The sequence below is a fragment of the Rhyacophila brunnea genome, unplaced genomic scaffold, assembly GCF_057557595.1.
Source record: "Rhyacophila brunnea isolate RB1 unplaced genomic scaffold, BYU_Rbru_1.0 scaffold_23, whole genome shotgun sequence".
Classification (NCBI taxonomy): domain Eukaryota; kingdom Metazoa; phylum Arthropoda; class Insecta; order Trichoptera; family Rhyacophilidae; genus Rhyacophila; species Rhyacophila brunnea.
In genome coordinates this window covers 29,281,101-29,302,529 of record NW_028232893.1, presented here as the reverse complement: position 1 = coordinate 29,302,529, position 21,429 = coordinate 29,281,101, and the positions used below count along the sequence as shown (strand labels likewise).

The window sequence follows — 21,429 nt, the reverse complement described above, 5'->3', positions numbered from 1 at the left end:
CTTTAGCATTCAATTGATGTCACAACTAACAAAAAAACACCATTTCTTCGAGGATATTTTGAAAACTTTTCCGATCCCAAATATTTTGAGTAAAACTAAAATACATTTATAATAGTATACTATATTCACAATAAAATATAACTATACACAGCTGCCTAAGCCGCTTTTTTATTTTTAAAATAATTCTAGAAGTCAGCCGTGCGAATTGCAAATTTGAGGTTATGTACTTCCTGCTTGGCAATAGAATGACGAAACAAGTACTCTATCAAAATATATTTGTAAAAAATATAATGTAAATCGATAAATAAATGCATATTAATTACTTATGTATATACCTTTTTTCACAACACATAATATAAATGGGAACAAAATGACTTGCAAAGTCAAGTGTCACTCGCGAATTCGTCGAGTCGCAACCGCAAACGCGCAATGGCTGATACATCGACCAATCGTTGAAATAGTGTTTTGCGAGCGATTGACGTACACTTCATATTAGATGGTTTATTTCATAACCAGAGAACGTTCTCGACAACGTTTCGACGCACTAAGGTTGATATTTCCATATTTAGTGTATGACTTATAGCTCATAAATGAGGTGGTCGATTAATAAACCGTTTTCGACCTTTGCCCTATAAAGGGTTATTAAGGTGTTTCAAGAAGAGCATGTTAGTTTTCATTACACCAAATGTCACAATTGTGCTTATTTACGAAACCTTTTAACCAAAAATGAGCTTCATCGTTTGTTTCAAGTCGCGCTTAAGCCCAATTAGCAAAATTTCGAACTGTATTTTATTCGCCTACAAATGCAAATCTTTATAAAGAATATTCCATGTAGTGCCATAAGAAAGTTGAGAACGTGTAATTGATAGTTAATTTGCATCAAAATTTACAACATCGATATTTTCAGCAGTACGTTTACGTTTTTGACGGGTTTGATTCTTGACATCACAGACATTACCGTTATATAGTAAGCTCTGTAAGTCGATTATTTTGACCATAAATTTCAAGAAATGCCTGAAACGTACCTCGAATAGATTCATCATTGTTTAATAAATTTTAACAATTTGTATGCGCTGTACAACAGTGTATATTTTCATGATGATTTGTTAAACGGTACTGAAAATCCATCGAGACTAACAATCATTGCAAATGCTTGCAAATTATTCACTCCTTTTTGGTTGGTGTTTACGTAAACAATTGACACTAGTACTTAAGTAAGTTTTGACATGCTGGAATTAAGATAGGACGGTGCGCAACGTGGCATCATCTAGCGTGAATTATGTCGTGGGTCGCACACTCACAGTAGGTTGGAGAATGACTTCTGAACTGTCACCAGACTAATCTTATATGTCATATTTATTTCACTTGTTTCCTTTCAGATTGACACCGATGAAGATGGAAAGATATCAATGAACGAGCTCAGAAACGCCATAGACTCGGAGCATTTTAAAGATAAGATCCCAGAGAGTGTGGCGCAGTGCATAATGGAGAAATGCGACACTAATCACTCCGGTTTTTTAGAGTTCAATGAGTTTTTGGACATGATGCAGAAATCTTTTACGGGTAAGAACAAGTTCATAATCTAATATTAATCGGTGCATGTTCTAATTTTTCTATTTTCTATTAATGCAGGGTAACTTAACTTATGGGTCGCGACCCAATCGGTATATTGAGTGGATCAACAATAACAATATATTTGAAATAATAACATCGTCGTTATTTCTGGCACTCTCACAACTCTTGAAACAATTCAGTGGCCCTTTTTTAAATTGACATCCTTGATTCAGTCGCCGTACCCAGTACGCCGTAATACCTTCCTACTCTTCTTTTGGTCTAAGAGGATGCGGATATAGCCCGCCTTGCTAGTTACTTCTTCGGTATTCTATGCACATGTGGTCAATTCAGCGCAATCTCTACATTTACATACTTCATCTTGATATAAAGACTATCCGACTATTGATATAAGAGTGCTGATGAGTGGGTATTAAAAGTGGCCAATAGTTAAAGTTTGTCGCAGTTAGTATGTCACTGCGTAGCATAGAGGTAATGCGCGGATGGGGCGGCGTAAACCCGGAAGATGCAGGGTTCGATTCCTTGCCGGGGTGGCTTACTTTTTTCAAAAAGAATTTTTCTATTGGTTATAATATGGTCTTTGTTCTGGCAGAACACACTAACTGGAGAATACTAGTTTTGAGTAATTTGACTTTGAAGTTGTTAAAATGTTTGAAATGGTCTAGCATGTGAGTTTATTAAGTAATCGTAAAAAGGATGACTTTAAAATAAAGACTGTTTATTTATTAAGAAGGTTTCCAGACGGTAAAGTTAAAATAAGGAACATTTTGGTATAACTAACTCAATACGTAATTTTTTCGAATTAGTGTCTTCTGCCAGAACAGTGACGATATTATGCCACGCATTCTTTTCAATAAAAGATTCTTCTGAAGGTTCCCCTATCATAAATATCCATCTTTCTCTAATTCTATGTGTTGCCCAGCATTCTAATCCATACGTTAATTCTAAAGGGGCCCGTAAACGAGCTTGCAGATTGCCGGTACAATTGTCAAAAAAATGGTGCAATTATTGCCCGGTTGCTGGGCAATGTTTGACCCGTCATCAGTGTTGGGCAAGTGAGGCTGATGTATTTTGTGCGTACACGTGACAACAACGGCCGGCAATGAAGTTTCTGTACCATATCTCGTCCTAAATAATCACATAAACAAATCTAAAATAAAATAAGGATTTGGATCAGGTCCTACTTAAACAAACGTGAAACAATAAGTAATATAAACCAGAAATTAGTTATTGATAATTATACATTTAAAAACTTTACAAGAATGACAAAAATTTACTTTTAGTAGGTATTTGTTAAATACAAATAGTGCAAAGAAAAAGAAAGTAGATACATTTATGAAGAAAGCAACACTGATTACTATTATACTGCCAGTCACTCTTCGATTTCTGCCAACTGGAGATTCATACAGGAGTTAAATGTATTTAAAAAATGGTGTTCAACTCTTCGATTGCTCACATTGTTCCAGATCCAGACGTTTGTGCAGCTTTGATAATTGGCCTTTTAATATTTTGATCATTATATAGTTTGGCTTCCACGTTCCATAGTTCAAGACGTAAATAAACCTCGTTAATAAGCTTCAATACCCTGTGGTTTGTTCATTTATTCATTGTACGTAGTGTGAATTGACGATTAGTAATAACACCATAGTAATATTAATAACGACACGGCGAAAAATTATAATAATGTATTGTCAAATCGGCTGTCACTATAATGTTTTTATTGTTGCTAGGGGTGAGGTCAAACAGAGACGCATACATGGAGCAGAGCGAGAATGAAATAGATTTATCTAGCAATTATTGCCGTATTTTCGATTGCGTTCGATATTACATATATCGACCAACCATGTTGCCATAGAGCATGTGCAATAGATGTAAAGTTTTGGCACCGTAGACTACTATTGTCGTGTTTTGGGGAACTATTAACGGCCACACAATTGCCGTAAAAAGTGGCTTTACAAATGTACAGCAATCATTTTGGGAAACCGTGCGTCGAAAATCACAGTTTCTCAATATTCACAATTCGCAAAAACTTGCCTCGCGAAAAGCGTCATTTGATTCCGATACTTGCAAGTCATATCACGCGATTGTTAGCAGAATAAAACTGCCATAGAGCGCTAATACTATCTTTAAAAGTGATCTCTTTTGGCATCGATTTTTTTCACTGACTATAGTTTTTCTTTTGATATGACAGCTCTCAACATCAAAACAATTCCTGACAAATCTGGATAACGATATCTGTCAGTACGGGGGCGCATTTCGAAGATCTCACACTGTCTATAAAAATTGCTAGCGCTACCCTTGGAATTACTATACTATAATGGTCTAATGATCAATCAACCGGGTATAAATCCTTTTGAGCCATACATGCGAAGATTCAATCGTGTTACAGTTTGATTAAAAATTGGCAAAACCTCATTATGTGTGTGTATAAGTAGTAAACTGAAAAACGATAGTTCAATATTTCTAATGTTTATTTCTATAATATCAATCATAAATGACACAACATAAACTACAAAACTCTCTAACTATCAAAATAATAATATTAAACAATATTTTTTCCCGACGTTCGCCTGTTTGTATTTGGCGGAAGATTTTACTTCCTGAAGAGTTTCTTTCTGCTGCTTAATGTATTGGTAAAATTCAGCACATGAGTAGGTATATCATATTGAATTGAACAAGACTAACAACAACATTAATTATTGTTTCTTGCATTTGACTATTTTAAATTCATCTCAGAAAATACCCGTTCGGTACAGTAATTAGATGTTGGTATTGATACACCCCTGTTACAGGCGGGCTTCTCCCGGTGTAAAATAATCATTTAGTAGCTCAAGTCGAAACGTAACCCTGACCTCTAGAAACGGCTTCATAAAACATCTAATCTGATTCCTTGCTCAACCACGTAAGTATTTTTTATTTATAAGTAAGGGCCTTCGTCCGGTGTGTGAAAATGACATATTGGGCGGAGGTGTAATTAAGATAAATTTAATTTAATTTAAAAAGTATAAATGATGATGGATGAAAGCGATAATTTTAAGACTAAATATAAGTATTTAAATATAATAAATTTTGCCGCGCTTGTCGGCAACGTCCAAATTTCGACGCGCCTGCGCCAGGGTCAGGCTCGTGATTCGCCGAATCAAAGATCACGCGATAAAATTTGGCCAATCACGAGAGTCCTTTTTGCTGGAATGGCGTGGGTACGCGAAGTTTGAAAAAAAAAAAAGTAATTAGTAAGCGTCCCCTTTCCGATAGGATAGGACCTGCGAAACTTATTGTTAAAACAAAATATGTAAACGTTTAAAGAAAATGTAAAATATAAGAAGACCACGTTACGAGCACGAAAGACCGTGTTTTATTTATACTCCAACCGTTTGAATTTCTTTTTTTGTGAATCCGGGGTTCGATGGACGCCTGAGCTAGCCGCTGGAACCCCGGGGATCTCAGTATGCTTAAAATAAATGAAATTAGCATAGCCTAAACGTCTTATTTGTGTTTGTTAAATAATCGTGAATTTAGCTGTAGGACGTTCCACAAAAAGAGGGACACGTCTGGCAACGTTGTTGTATAGGTAAATCATTCTTCAATGGCACCATGGGTACGGCAAAAGCGGTTTGCTGTTGTAATAGTATCACTTGCTAGCGTTGAAACAGGCATTGCAGCAAACAATGCCGACACATACCCTGTTGACTTATTAGCGTACAACCACAACGTGTTGTCAGATGTCAAAATCACATATAGTAACAGTTGTTAACCCTTAACCTTAAATCAGATTGTCTGAGTCACACTTAACTTTTTTCATTTCAGGCCTAATCAAAACAAAATGTCTTCCGGTGTCTCGGAAATCAACTCTGAATCTATTGCTGTATAAGGTCCGCTTTTGCATGCATATGACTAACAGTTTATTTACTAACAAAACTAATATTTTAGTATATCGCTATTGTGATGGCAAACAGTTATAACTGCTGTTTACATAATTTTACAGGAGAGCAAAAACAAAGTTTTGAAATCAGTCTGACAAGAGTTAGTTTATAAGATATTTTGAAGTATTTTATATCAAAATAAGCGGAAATAGCATCCCAACATAAACTTCAAATCATTTCTTTTAAAAATTTGAAGTTTTATTTATCTTGCATTTTAAACAGATATATCTTTTTTTTTTTTTTTTTTTTTTTTTTTTTTCGACCATGTCCGATCCTGATAGGATCATATGGGCCTTGAGATCCCCGGGGTTCCAGCGGCTAGCTCAGGTGTCCATCGAACCCCGGATTCACAAAAAAGAAATTCAAACGGTTGGAGTGTAAATAAAACACGGTCTTTCGTGCTCGTAACGTGGTCTTCTTATATTTTACATTTTTAGTTTTACAAATTACATTTGGGATTTTTACAGTTGTAGTCGTCAGGTCCGTACCTATCGGAAAGGGGACGCTTACTAATTACTTTTTTCTTTTTCAAACTTCGCGTACCCACGCCATTCCAGCAAAAAGGACTCTCGTGATTGGCCAAATTTTATCGCGTGATCTTTGATTCGGCGAATCACGAGCCTGACCCTGGCGCAGGCGCGTCGAAATTTGGACGTTGCCGACAAGCGCGGCAAAATTTATTATATTTCAATCCTTATATTTAGTCTTAAAATTATCTCTTTCATCCATCATCATTTTTACTTTTTAAATTAAAAAGAAATACTTACGTGGTTGAGCAAGGAATCAGATTAGATGTTTTATGAAGCCGTTTCTAGAGGTCAGGGTTACGTTTCGACTTAAGCTACTAAATGATTATTTTACACCGGGAGAAGCCCGCCTGTAACAGGGGTGTATCATTCGCCCCACGTTGGGCGCCATTGAGATCCCCGGGGTTCCAGCGGCTAGCTCAGGTGTCCATCGAACCCCGGATTCACAAAAAAGAAATTCAAACGGTTGGAGTGTAAATAAAACACGGTCTTTCGTGCTCGTAACGTGGTCTTCTTATATTTTACATTTTTAGTTTTACAAATTACATTTGGGATTTTTACAGTTGTAGTCGTCAGGTCCGTACCTATCGGAAAGGGGACGCTTACTAATTACTTTTTTCTATTTCAAACTTCGCGTACCCACGCCATTCCAGCAAAAAGGACTCTCGTGATTGGCCAAATTTTATCGCGTGATCTTTGATTCGGCGAATCACGAGCCTGACCCTGGCGCAGGCGCGTCGAAATTTGGACGTTGCCGACAAGCGCGGCAAAATTTATTATATTTCAATCCTTATATTTAGTCTTAAAATTATCTCTTTCATCCATCATCATTTTTACTTTTTAAATTAAAAAGAAATACTTACGTGGTTGAGCAAGGAATCAGATTAGATGTTTTATGAAGCCGTTTCTAGAGGTCAGGGTTACGTTTCGACTTAAGCTACTAAATGATTATTTTACACCGGGAGAAGCCCGCCTGTAACAGGGGTGTATCAGCCTCCACAGAGTGGAGGTTTTATTGACAGATTTTGTTTTTTACGAGAAATGGATGTCAGCCACTTGCTCAACCTATCAGGTCCATACCCTGACACACACAAATTGAAAAACAATATTATGTGTACTTGCCAGACCCAGGATTCGAACCTGGGACCCACGGCTTTATAGTCCAACGCTTATGCCGCGCGGCCACCGTGGGCTTATCTTTTTGCCATATCAATTTTTTTTGACATTTGAGGCGTCTAATTCCAAAAAGCGATAACTCCACATTTGGTCATAATCGAGAATATAATTTTACACAATATGTATTGATCTATAAATTCCAAAACGCGACATAACCCTATGAAAAAAAATATTTTAATTTAAATAATACGAAACACGGACTTAGCGCTTTTTGTACGGTTTGCCAAGTCCGTGTTTTGTATTATTTAAAGTTTGGTTGATTTCGCGCGTGTTTAAGTCAACCAATAAGGGAACATTCAATATTAAAAAGGGCGTCTCCCATGCTGTAGCATCTGGTAAACTCATGACAGTGCCACGAAAATATGTGCCTTATGCGGAGTAAATTAAAAAGTGAGCTACAAATAGCGCTACGACCAATTTTATTTTGCCTATATTTATTACATTTAAGAGTTTATCGGCTGAAACAAATTGCCATTTGGTACTAATTTCGATATAGAATACAACGGAAAAAATAATCTCACATTAAAACAAATAATTGAAGCTTGAAACATAAAAACGTTGTTTCCCGAAAATATTGAATTGTGGATTTGTCGCTTTTTGTAATTAGACGCCTCATTTGGTCAGATGCAGATATCTTTTAATGTAATTTTGTGACCAATAAAGTTGTAGCTCTAATATTTTGCCGCATCAAAGAATGTACAATTTGGAACATAGTATGGAAGAAAACTTAAAAAGTGAAAATACAGCAGTTATAACCGTCTGCCGTCTGCCGTCACAGTACCGACATAATAAAACAATATGTATGTTAACACTTTCGTAGACTTATATTACGTATGTCTACTCGGCATCGCGTGAGTAGTTTGGCACACCGTCATCGACATTGAAATTATTAACTTTCATCTGTAGTGTTGTTGATCACATAGCTCCGTGAGTGATCACCGTAAAGAATAATCTTCAAAAATTTCTTCACCAGCGAAGCTATTTTATACACAAGGCTGCTATCGAGGGTAGTGTATCATATTTATGTATTGAGGCCGTTAATTGTTATAATAAGTAAACCGTTTAAACTGCTAAAAATTGCTATGTTTTAACAGCCCCCCCCTCTCTTGGTTGTGTTAATTTTTAGAGCGAGAGAGACAGTTTTGGCAATTTAGACGGTTAACTTATTGTAACAATAACTTATAATACTTCAGTACATAATATATATATATATATATATATATATATATATGATAAATTACCATCGATAGCCGCCTTGTGTATAGAATAAACCCTCTGGAATTATGAATATTGTATTTTCCGTGTAGACTGCGGAATAAACAGTTACATGTAAATGGTACTTAAAACATTTCACTGTGGCACAATTCGCCGTGAGCTTTCTATCGGAAAGAGATGACCGTATACTATACCGTCTCCAATTTTATTAGATCCAATATGAACATTAATTCAATTTTCATAGCTCATTTTGGCAAAATTCATGAATTCAAGAATGAAAACGTAACCTAACCTAACAAATAATCCAGTATATCGGTTATTTTCAAAAATCGTTTGCTGCTGGCTTCCTGTAAAGTGTAAGCCGACAAGAACCGTGTTTTATTTAGACATGAATTTTATGTCAGTACTGTACGACCCAGAGAGGTTGGACAGTCTTTAATATACGGCCATATATTTCCGATGCAAGATTTCACTGTGAAGTGTGATACGGCGAACTGCATACGTACAAGTTTCCGGACACGGGAATAAACAATGTCAAGAGACAAATGTTGGAGCTATGGCAATATAGACTAACATTATTTACTTTCGAGCTGTTCAATTTTATTTAAAAGTTGGAATGTCTTCAAAAATTTTATAATTTTAATAGCGTTCTGTGAAGCAAGGTAACAAAAAGGTTGGGAAGCACTGATAGTATCCATTTGTGAGTGGCAAAAGAGCTTGACAACAATAATTTTTGGTTACCAATTTAACCCTTTATAGGACAACTTTTTTTTTAAAGATATGTGCTTAATTTTTTTTTTTATGTATTCTATATTCATTTTGATGAACAGAAAAAATATTTTTTTTTTTAAAATGTATATAGTTTTTTCGTAATTATCGATTTCCCAGCGGTCAGTTTTCTGACCGGTGTCCATTTAGGTAAAAAAAATATTTGTTCACAAAATTTTTTTTTAATAATTTTTTTTAGGAAAAAATTATAATTTCATTTATTTCTGTAACAATAATAATTACTTTATCAATTTTATAGAAATTTCTCAAAATAATAAACATTTCTAAGGCCTTGTTGGCTTTTTCTTTTGTTCAGATAATTGATACGGCATAAAACACGGTATGCAAAGGGATACTTTGCAATTTGTTACTGAGGTTCGTATCACTTTCAGCATAGTGCTGGAATAACCACATCTACGAAGTGTACATTTTTCTGGATAATGATTTGAATTGATATCGTCAGGAAATGGAGGTCGACCAACCCTTTTTCGTGAAGTAAAAGATCCTATCAGCTGATCAGCCAACTTGTTTCTAAAGTGAAGATGTGTAATAGGTTTTTTTTTCATTATCCAACACACATTGGTATTCTGTTATTCCTTCAAATAATCTCAGGGATGCGTCTTTACCCATGTCTTCAAGGTCTTTCGCACTAAAACCTCCGCTTCTCCCATTTTCCATCCTCAGACAATAATAACAATAAACAATAATAATAACAATAATAACAATAAAGACAATGTGCACACGCGCAATAGAACATCGCGATAGTTTAATTTACACACTATTGATGCTAGTAAATCCATGCACATGTACAGGTGCTATAATACAATAATTCTATCAAGCATATGCCCATTTGATAACAATTAATGTCAGTTGCCCTTTACAGGTTCCCGTATGTTAATCAAATATTCATGTTGGCCTCCGCCAGTATTTCTGCTGTTGATATCTATAATAGAGATAACTCTGTTCGCCATCGATGCGTGCAAAAACCACACAGAAGCGACGGGACCCATAGCCAACGCCTTGATGTATGATCCGGAGAAGAGATACGAGGCCTGGCGCTTCATCACCTACATGATGGTCCACGGCGGGTACGATGACAAACAATCAATGCTCTTATCTCAAAACTATTATCAGGAAGACACAGATTAACACTAGGAAAATTGGCATAGTTTTCATTTACGCCACGCAAAAAATACATAAACAAATAAAGATCTCTTCCATTTTTTATCGTCAGGGTGTATACGGTTGAGTTATGGAATGCTAGCATAACCTGCGAAGACGCAAGCATACTGGAGACGGAATCTGGAAGGCGCACCCAATGGTATTTCTAAGGAGTAGACATAGCTGTATAAGAATAATATATTAGGTAGCTCATGTTAATTAATTATTAATTGAAATTACATAATTTTGAAATAGGGGTACTTCAGAAAAGTCATATTAGAAAAATTCTGGAAAAAAAGGTAGGGCAAGTCGGAGCCAACTTTCCACCTTCCGGGTGACTGCTCTATCTCCTGAGCTATTGACCTGCGAGGCTATTCTAACATATCACTTAACACCCAAAAAGAGCTAAATGTGATAAATTATATCACATTTACCACTTTATGTAATCAGGCAGGTAATTATTACAATAAGTTAAATAATGTCAAAAGTGCTATATTTTAACACTGCCTCTCTTGACTGTGTTAACTTTTAGAGTGAGATAGAGTCGTCAGTCGAGATGTCAATTACATATTGAAAATTGAGATGAAAGATATGACAATTTTTTTAAAATAATCTACGTCACAGGTGTCAATTTATAGTTCCCCGCGACTGTCAAATATCGAGTGGCGAATAGTAACATATTTTTTTTAATACATAGTCACTGCAACGACACGGCTAATAAAATTGTAGGTTATGCTGATTTGATATGTTCAATTCTTGTTTGACGTTTCAATACAAAATTTCGAGCACTTCGAGGTTCGGGTGAAAAAACTACAGATAGTCCGCAAATAGTATTTCACACGACGTGTCTACCAACTTAAATTTTCTCTGTATTACGAATTTACCAATTCTTGTATAATATATCCGCCGAAAACTGCTGATAACTGCCTTGTGTATGGAATTGCTTCCGCGCTAATTATTTGGACCAATAAAAATAACAGAAACATGCTTAAAGTGTTAACTGCTAAAGCTGTGCTGACCATGATTAATGCAAATTAAATCCCATGCTATTATAATTTTCGCCAAGTTGGAGCGTCCGCCTTTGTAATTAAATCAATGTAATTAATTAATGATCTTATTAACTATTATATTATTTTATTGTGAAGCGCTTCATATCAATAAATATTAGCTAATTTCATTGTAATTAGGTGAGATGCAGGTTTCTCAATTGATAAAGCACATAGGCGCGAATCCAATGGTAGTGGGCTCGAGTCAACCCCGGCGTCGTTTTTTACCAAACATTTTTTCTAGTGGGTAAGTATGTATGTTTGTGAGATGTTTTCAAATTAGTATGTTTAATTTATATAACTAAATTATATTGTGCTGTTCAATCAATTAAGATTAGGAGACTGCGATGGCTAGGTCATGTGCACCATATGAATGACAATGAACCGGCAAAGAGAGTGGTGTCCAGCAATCCAATAGGATGTAGAAGAAGAGGGAGGCCAAAGATTCGCTGGTTGGATGGAGCTACCAGTGACTGCCGTATTCTGGGGATACCAAATTGGAAAGCGGCCACACTGGATAGGGACAGGTGGAGGGAGCTGTTGGAGGAGGCCAGGACCCACACCGGGTTGTCGCGCCCCTGATGATGATGAATTTATATAACTCATATTCGTCGCCATAGATGTCAAGGAAGCCAGTCCACAAAATCATATTGCTGAGAAACAGGCACTCAAAGATTTTGTGTGACATAGAAAAGTAACATTTTTTTATTGAACTTTTTTGTTTTTAAAGATATAACGGTGAAACTTTCAACATTGAATATATTTTGTGGTGTTATCTTTTTATTATTTTGTACAAATAACTAAAAAAAATAGTATCTTAGAATGATGTGTGTTATATCTCTTGACCACTGAATATTGAAATGTACAAAAAATGTAGTCAAAAGAGTTTTGTGGCTTAAATCCATTGACCACTGCATTTTTGATGTTTTTAAAATGCTTTTGTGTACTTTACTCATTTTCGCCAAATTTGTGGCTTGGCTCCCTTGACATCTAAAACTTTCGACCCGTGATTAAGACCATTATCTCTGATTCGAATATTTATTTCTGACTTACAGAACGTCACATTTGGTGATGAACGTGCTGATACAGATATTCCTCGGCATGCCCCTGGAGATGGTCCACAAGTGGTGGCGCGTGGCTATTGTGTATGTTGCAGGCGTCCTGGCTGGTTCTCTCACCACATCCATCTTCGTTCCCACCGTCAAATTAGCCGGCGCATCAGGCGGAGTCTATGCCTTAGCCACAGTTCATATTTTTACCATAATACTGGTGGGTTTTGAACAAAGATATTAAAATAAACTTGAAAAGCCTATATCACGAATTCTGGTCTACTGATTAATTTACCTAATTATTGCAGGTTCAGTTGAAGAGAACCTAACACTTCTACTATGACATACTACATATAATCTCAGATTCACACAATTTGTTAAATGTTAAAATAAGCCTTGTATAATTAAATTCAACTTCAATTTGACGTTTTACACAACTCGGCCGAACAGCTTATGCGTTGGCTTATGGGTCGCACATTCGATATCTATGTATATTTATAGTAGAGATGGGAAAACTGGTCAATTTTGAAGACTAAGTATACTTACTTCTTCTTTTGCCATATCCACCCCTTAACTGGAGCATATGGACACCACACGGCGCCTCCAAGAATCCCTGTCGCTCGCCAGTCTTCTTGCTTCGTTCCAGGTCAAACCAGCATCCCGTAGCTCCGCTGTATACACTCTGTAGATTGTATTTAGCGGCCTTCTAGGACGCCGGAATCCGTTCGGCGTGAAAAACAGGCAAGCCAGGTTGAAGTTCTCTTCTGGCATCTGCAGCACGTGGCCGAGCCAGGTCTAACGTCGCCTCTTCACTTTCAGCGTGATGAGAGGCTGCTTGGTGCGTTCTCTTATCTCCTCGTTGCTCCTAAAGTCATACCACCGCACACCCAGTATTCGTCGAAAACATCTGTTTTCGAAGCTCAGTATACGGTTGCTCTGAGCCTTCGAAAGGTGCCATGATTCGCTACCGTAAAGCAGCACAGTCAGAATGCAAGCGTCGAATAGGCGGCATTTGGTTTTGACCGAGTACAATCGTGAGTCCCAGACATTCCGTATCGAGTTGAATGTTGCTCAAGGCATTCCCATTCGGATAGCGAGCTCTTTCTGCAAAATGCCATCTCCCGTGATGTGTACCCCCAGGTACTTGAAGCTGTCGACACTCTCGATGTTTTGTCCGTCGCTAATCAGAAGGAAATCTGGATCAGGACAGGTCCTATTACACAAGACGTTGCTTTTCTTCGCGTTGATTTTCAAACCAACGCGAGAGGAGTTGTTATGCAACCTGTCGATTGTCTCTTGAATGCCCTCGATTAAGTTGTCGAATAGGACAGCATCATCAGCGTATTCCAGGTCGCATAGCTTCACCGTAGGGGTAACAGGTATGCCTCGGTCAGGTGGTATTGACTTCCGTAGTATGAAGTCAAAGAGAATGATGAAGAGAAACGGTGCAAGGACACAACCCTGTCTGACTCCGGTCGTGACCCCGAACCATTCTGTGACAGTGTCTCCAATCTGACACAGCATTCGCTATTTTCGTGCAGGCTTTTGATTATGGCAATGATCTTGGGAGGGATCCCGTATGCTCCCAGTATCATCCAGAGGGAGGGGCGGTGCGGACTGTCGAAAGCCTTCTCATAATCCACAAAGCAGCAGTCCATCGGACTGTTCAGCTCATGGCTCTGCTGGAAAAGACATCGAAGGTTGTGGATTTGGTCTGCACACGCTCGACCAGGTAGAAACTCGGCTTGGTTTTTCCTGAGGACGTGCATTATTGGGTCGCTTATTCTCATCAAGAGGATGTTTGCCAAAATCTTTCCCAGAACACTGAGTAGCGTAATGCCTCGGTAATTGTCGCAGCTTAGAGGGTCATCTTTTTTGTGAAGTGTGATGATTTCACCGTTCACCCAGTCTCTTGGACAGCGCTCTTCTTCCCACACCTTTGTCATCAAATGAAACATAGGCTGCAGGATTGCGCTCAGGCTGTACTATAGGAATTCAGGATGAATCCCGTCTCCCCCCGGTGCCTTTCCGTTCTTGAGCCTTTTCACAGCCGATTTTATCTCGGTGTGCGTGGGCGGGCAATCGGAAATGTTCGGGGAATGTCCAAAAGTAAAGCTTCCGCAGATATGTCAAAGGGATCCAAAGGGGGTGGGCGGTTCAGCACTCCGCAGAAATGATTCTTCCAAATCTTCTTGACACATTCTGCGTCAGACTCTATTGCTCCAATGGGACCACGAATGGCTCCGGGGGTCGGTGGTCGCCTGCCGCAGACTTTACGGGTGATTCGGAAGAGTTTCCTGGTGTCATTTCTGCTTGCTGCCTCCTCTGCCGCTTCAATTTGCCGGTTCATAAAATTGCACTTGTCCAACCGCACGGATCGTTTGACTACCCTGTCTTGTATGTCCAAAAGTAAAGCTTCCTCAGATATGTCAAAGGGATCCAAAGGGGGTGGGCGGTTCAGCACTCCGCAGAAATGATTCTTCCAAATCTTCTTGACACATTCTGTGTCAGACTCTATTGCTTCACTGGGACCATGAATGGCTCCGGGGGTCGGTGGTCGCCTGCCGCAGACACAGGTGATTCGGAAGAGTTTTCTGGGCTCTATGTTACGACCGTACACCCTGGATAAACGTCAGATTTCTATATTCAATACTTGAAAGCGTCTAAGCGAGATTTTTCGTGAATAGACAATCATCGGAAAAATTGCCATTATATGGCTTAAACGCTATTATAAGCGTAGACAATGAGAACAAATATAAAAATCTTTTACAACGAATAAAATTCAAACATTTTCAATTACCTAATAAAATTCGCCGTTTTCAAAAATCAGTATAGCATATTAGAGTTCGCCAATGCATTTCATAAAATTTAAATAATTATAAAGTAACCTTTGACACAAAGACACTCGTGCTTAAGCCTTCGTCTAAAAACGCTCTGAAAAGGTAGGTAAGTATGCGAAAATAAGGAACATTTTTCAAAATAACGTTATAGATAACAATATTTTTTGTATAAAATTTTGCCGTGTTACATAACTAAACGATATTGTTATTATTTCAGATAATTTCGACTCAAATTTAATCAATAAAATAAGAAATACAAGTGAAAATGGCTTGAATTGTTCTTATTAACTCTTTGATTAGTGATTATAAGATAATAATATTTATCCATAGTCAGTATTCCGTATTTAATTTGTATTCATTTAATTAAATGTATAATAAATAAAACATGCTCCAGTTTATGATATTTAACATTTCGCTTCCACAAACAAATGGCCCGGTCAAATAGCCTCGATAAAACGGCTCACACTGATTGAAATTAAACGTCACTGGTTTTCATTAAAATGCCACTTTTCCTACTTAAAACTTACCTTTCGGCATAATATACATATCATAAATATGCATGAAGCGTGTTATCTTTCATATTAAATATTATACCAAACTAACCTCGTATTTTTTTTTAATCTTAATTTTCTCGGTTATGCGTTAATACGGAATACTGACTATGGATATAAATATTACAATCTTATAAGAACAATCACTAATCAAAGAGTAAATAAAAGCCATTAAAGAAATTATAACAATGTCGTTTAGTTAACACGGCTCAATTTTATATATAAAATATTGTTATCTATAACGTTATTTTGAAAAATGTACACCCTGGGTAAACGTCAGATTTTTATATTCAATACTTGAAAGCATCTAAGCGAGATTTTTTGAGCATAGACAATCATCGAAAAAACCGCTATTATATGGCGAAAACGCTATTATAAGCGTAGACAATAAGTAAAAATATAAAAATCGGCTCTATGTTACGACCGTACACCCTGGGTAAACGTCAGATTTTTATATTCAATACTTGAAAGCATCTAAGCGAGATTTTTTGAGCATAGACAATCATCGAAAAAACCGTTGTAAAAGATTTTTATATTTGTTCTCATTGTCTACGCTTATAATAGCGTTTAAGCCATATAATGGCAATTTTTCCGATGATTGTCTATTCTCGAAAAATCTCGCTTAGACGCTTTCAAGTATTGAATATAGAAATCTGACGTTTATCCAGGGTGTACGGTCGTAACATAGAGCCGGTGAGTGCACAGAACAGTGACTCGCGATGATATCATCACAAGTTTTTTTGGAATAAGTTTATTAGGCCACACATACTGAGTACAGGTAGTTTCATCCGAAACTTGAGTACACAAACTGGTGACAGTATTTCCAACTCACCTCTAATTTATAGACAATATTTGAAAGAGTTACATATTATATATGTATAGTATGAACACAGGTAATAATCATCAAAATACGTCATCTGTCAAAGTGGCTACGCACTCAATGTTTTAATTTGACAAGTTAAAAGTAAACTTTAACTTTCAACAGATCGGATGTCACTTATAATGTCGTGGGTCCCAAGTTCGAATCCTGAGTCTGGCAAATACACAATATATTGATTTTCAATTTGTGTTTGGAATCAGAATATGAACCTAATAGGTTGAGCAAGTCGTTAACATCCATTTCTCGTAAAAACAAAAAATCTGTTAATACAAACCTGCACTCTGTGGAGGCCCGTGTGATCTTCTTTGGATTGGAGACAGTCACAAAAATAAATACCCGTGGAAACACACTCATCAATTATTTTATGTAGCCAACAAAAAGCAATACAATGGACCATTATTTTTATTATGAAAACACCAAGAAATGCATACTTTGGTTATCTAATGAAAGCAACAGATTTCAAACCAGAATGCTTCAACAGTTCAATATATTCTGCAAAATGACGAAACCATAGACTAAATTTGTCCCGAAGACAGCGTGACAGTGACGTGACATGCATTTCAATTTGATTACAAATTTATGAACCTGTCGCCGATACAATCACATCGCACCGTGAGTCATCTGCAAATTTTTCAATTTCGAGATTAAATACAAAACAGCTGCAAAAGTCGTGAACTTGATAATGTAAAAGTGAAGTAACTGAAAGAACATGCAATATAATGTAGATATAAACCAAATATTATGGTTTTTTTTAAAAACTATTTCTCCTAACAAAACGAAGACTTCAAACCCTAATATATCCAAAATATGTCTTTTGCAGATGCCTTGGTTTTACACTCACGGTGCGACATGTACAATTGTTTGACTCAAAAATCGATCTACGTTCAAAATTCAATTATCAATTTCCAGAATTGGTCTGAGATGGAATACGCCTGCCTGCAGCTATTGCTGCTCGTAATTCTGCTCGGTGGCAACGCAATCTACAACAAGTCAACCGAGAACACCGGATACGTCGCACATGTGGGCGGGGCTGTTGCAGGGCTGTTGGTAGGAATTGGAGTGTTGTGGAACATCAAGGTGAAATCGTGGGAGAAGAAACTTTCGTGGGTCGCCGTTAGCATGTTTCTCGGCCTGATGATGATGGCTGTGCTGACTCATATCTTTCACACAGACAATTTTCCACCTGTAAAGTAAACCAAACCCTGCCTGTTGAAAGGGAATGAATTATCTTTATTGTCAATCGAGGAGAAGATGTCTATTACCTTATGAAATAGCAAAATAACAGCCAAATGCAAAGAGATTAATGTTATATTAGATTTTAGTAACGTCGAATATCTTATACCTAGTTATTAATAAAAGAGACAGCATTGCCATTTTTAAAATTCTGATTTTTGTCAATTCTAAAAAATATTTATAAATTGATAAACAATGGTAAATGTATGAAAAATGGATTACATAAATTAACAGTTAATATAAACTTTAGTGGTTGCGTTATCAATGGTTTAATTGAATAAATGCGCATGCGGTGGATAATGTTCTTAGTGTACGAACTATATAAACTATTGTTATTGCAACACTACGTCAATTAACTTCTACATCAATAGTTTGAATAATATAAGTTACATTTTTAATACCAATGTTCTTTCGCGTTTGTGTAGATAATCTGTACTCGATACAATTTTGTTTTTTTCGGAAACGACATACATTACTATTAACATTTACTTGATAACGTATTTATTTTGACATCTTTCACTTCTGTTTATAAATTATGCTGTAAGAGGGAGCCACCCGTTATGCATTATGTAATAAGCTACATAATGTATAACCCCACTTATTTACGTACTAATTATTAATATCATGAGAAAGTTTTAGTATATGCCAAAATGATTTATAAAGTTAATTTTTTTGGGTTAAGCTGTGATTATATTGAGATGCATGTCGCGTACTGTCACACTATCCCGGCGACAAATTTAGTCTATGGTTTCGTCATTTTGCAGAATATTTTGAACGGTCACCACCTCTATAAATTTAATGTTGGAGATTGCCAACTCTAATGTTTTAGTATTTTGAATTATTCATTATTAATTTCAATGAATTTTAACAGTTTCTACGTGTGCGTACATTAAAATTACTGCGATATTATATCCATAGATAATATTTTGAATAGAACCCAACCTGCAGACCATAGATAATAAACAACATGCTTTTAGAAAATACATAGTGCTAACAGCTAATTAAACAAAAAACACGCGATTTTGACATGAATTGAAAATGTGTAGGCATGTAGAAAATGATAAAAAACGTTCATGAGTCATGCAGGTATCAAAGCAGTGAAGTAACCTCATTGTCCTGATGATTTCGGCAGATTTTGCACACTGACAATGTTCGTTTAAGGCCATCCTCCCACGGCGCAACTGAAATCTGATGGAACTGGTTTGTGAAGGAACTCATAAACTGACCAATGTGATGCTTCGCACACGGCGCTACCGAAACCCAGTTGAAATAATAATCACATAACCTCAAACTATCAAACTGGACTGTCAGCTGTGTTGTACAAAAACTGACAATACGTGCGCTGCAGCGTTTACAATTATGTTATTTTAATTTTCCGATTAATATTTACTTGACGTCTCTGGTTGTTTTGGTTTTTACGATATGACGCTAGCGGCTTTACGAAGTGCTACCAATTTTGGTAAGAAAATATGATTTTTCACCGAAATCTAATGATGTTGGTACTACTGTTTTACGGTGACTGGAAACTTCAGAGACCGCGCGACTAGCATGTCACATCTCTTCGCGACCGTTTTGAAGCTGAGAGATTCCAGTCTCGCCGTCAGCGAGCCGCCATTGAAATACATTAGCTAGATACTGGCTGGAATTTTAGTTTCAGTTTCGACGGACATAAGTTGCGCCGTGGGAGGATGGCCTTAAGGTTCAAAATGTGCTACGGGATGGGAGCATCAGTCTGATGACATTTTTAACACCAAGAAAAATGACATTATACACTTTTTTCCTGTAGTGGCAGCTTACTGTGATAGTACGCGACGTGCATCTCAATATAATCACAACTTTAGTGTGTTATTTCATTAGGTGATCGAACAGTATTCCAGTACCACCGTATTTTTTAATTACTTCCGCTATCGATATATAGATTTACACCATTCTCTGTTACAGTATGTTACAGTGTGAGAAATGTGAGAATGCTCCAATCAAAATATAACGTTATGAAGAGAATTATGTGACGTAGCTAACTATTTCTCTTTCCGCTGAATAGTCATGGACTTAACCTTAAATGCATGATTTTCTACTTTTTAATTAAAAAATATATACAGTCGAACTCAGTTATTACGATCATGGACATAGCAAGATCTCGGATGTAATGAGGAAACATTCGTTTACATCTTAGTTTATGATTTTCTCTATACGTTTATTCACTTTTATAATGAGCTACTTATCGGATATATCAAGCAAAAATATCGTCAAAAATTTTCTTAAAACTGTTAATGTGTCAATCGTTTAAAAATATTTCGACCCTAAGCAATAAAATCTGACCGGACAGGATGCCGCCGGGATCGCATTACGTTTATGACACAAGTGTCTAAGTACCTACCTAATCGGTGTTTTTGCCGACAATATTGAAAAAGTATCCACGTATATGGTTGAAATAAGTAAAAAATCCAAGGTTTGTGAAGTCAGTAGGTATCTACCAGTGTTCATTACAATAAACAACTTCTTTTGTAGTTTGTGAATGCCATGCTTGTTTCGATAGTTTTCAGATTTTTTATTTTCATTTAAAAATACCTATTCTCTGATATAATGAGTAACGCTTATAACGAGCAAATTTAGTCGGTCCCATCTTCCTCGTAATAACCAAGTTCGACTGTACATAATATCGTCATTGTTCTGGCAGAAGACACTAATTCGAAAAAATGACATATTGAGTTAGTTATACCAAAACGTTCCTTATTTCAAACTTTACCGTCTGGAAACCTTCTTAATAAATAAACAGTCTTTATTTTAAAGTCATCCTACTTACGATTATTTAATAAACTCACATGATAGACCTTTTCAAACATTTTAACAACTTCAAAGTCAAATTACTCAAAACTAGTATTCTCCAGTTAGTGTGTTCTGCCAGAACAGAGACGATATACTCATATACAAGGGATAGGTGTGATTACGAGAAAAATAATTAAAAAAATATTTTATAGTTTTTTCTATATATTTTCATCAAAAAACACTTTGTACTGTAAAAATGCTGTATATTTTTAACAATTATATTGTCATGAATAATCAATGACCTTGTAGAATCCAGCAATATTTTTTTCCCGATCAAAATCTAATATTTTTGTGGTTAAAACTGAATTTGAATATAATCGTTAAAAAATAACTGCCAAAATCTTGCCCACACATAATATTATATCATCTCCGGCTCGCGTCGTTTGATTACAAATTATATTACCCAACAACCACAACTTACAATGACATCTATCGGCAAAATTGAAATAATGATTCCTACTTTACCATTGTATATAAAATGTATGGTAAAATCGATTTCTGTTTTGCTCAAAAAACTGAAACGAAAGTTTGTACTATATGTAGTACAGTGCGCATTTAAGGGTTAAGTTCGACCCTCGAAAAATTTCTACAAAAGTACATTTGCCAGCAAATCTATTACAAATACGTAGCTATATACGTAATAACAGCATAATGTCGTTTTA

At 36.4% G+C, this 21,429-nt stretch overlaps 2 protein-coding genes across 2 annotated transcripts in view; one reads left to right on the top strand and one right to left on the bottom strand.

The window, feature by feature from the left end:
- Window positions 1-21,429, bottom strand: part of LOC147069814 (uncharacterized) — a 570,178-nt gene that overhangs the window by 374,998 nt on the left and 173,751 nt on the right. The gene's annotated exons all lie outside the window — the stretch shown is intronic.
- Window positions 727-18,040, top strand: LOC147069820 (rhomboid-related protein 2-like). Its single transcript, XM_085950350.1, has 5 exons — window positions 727-738; window positions 1,380-1,563; window positions 10,065-10,269; window positions 12,444-12,657; window positions 17,618-18,040. Exons 1-5 carry the CDS (start codon window positions 727-729, stop codon window positions 17,900-17,902), a joined length of 900 nt encoding a protein of 299 aa, XP_085806476.1. The 3' UTR covers window positions 17,903-18,040.

What these genes read in the sequence shown, in the direction of transcription:
- LOC147069820 (XM_085950350.1), top strand. An exon ending in GATGCAGAAATCTTTTACGG is followed by an intron (nt 1,564 to 10,064) that starts GTAAGAACAAGT and finishes TGCCCTTTACAG; the next exon opens with GTTCCCGTATGTTAATCAAA. An exon ending in ATATTTTTACCATAATACTG is followed by an intron (nt 12,658 to 17,617) that starts GTGGGTTTTGAA and finishes ATCAATTTCCAG; the next exon opens with AATTGGTCTGAGATGGAATA.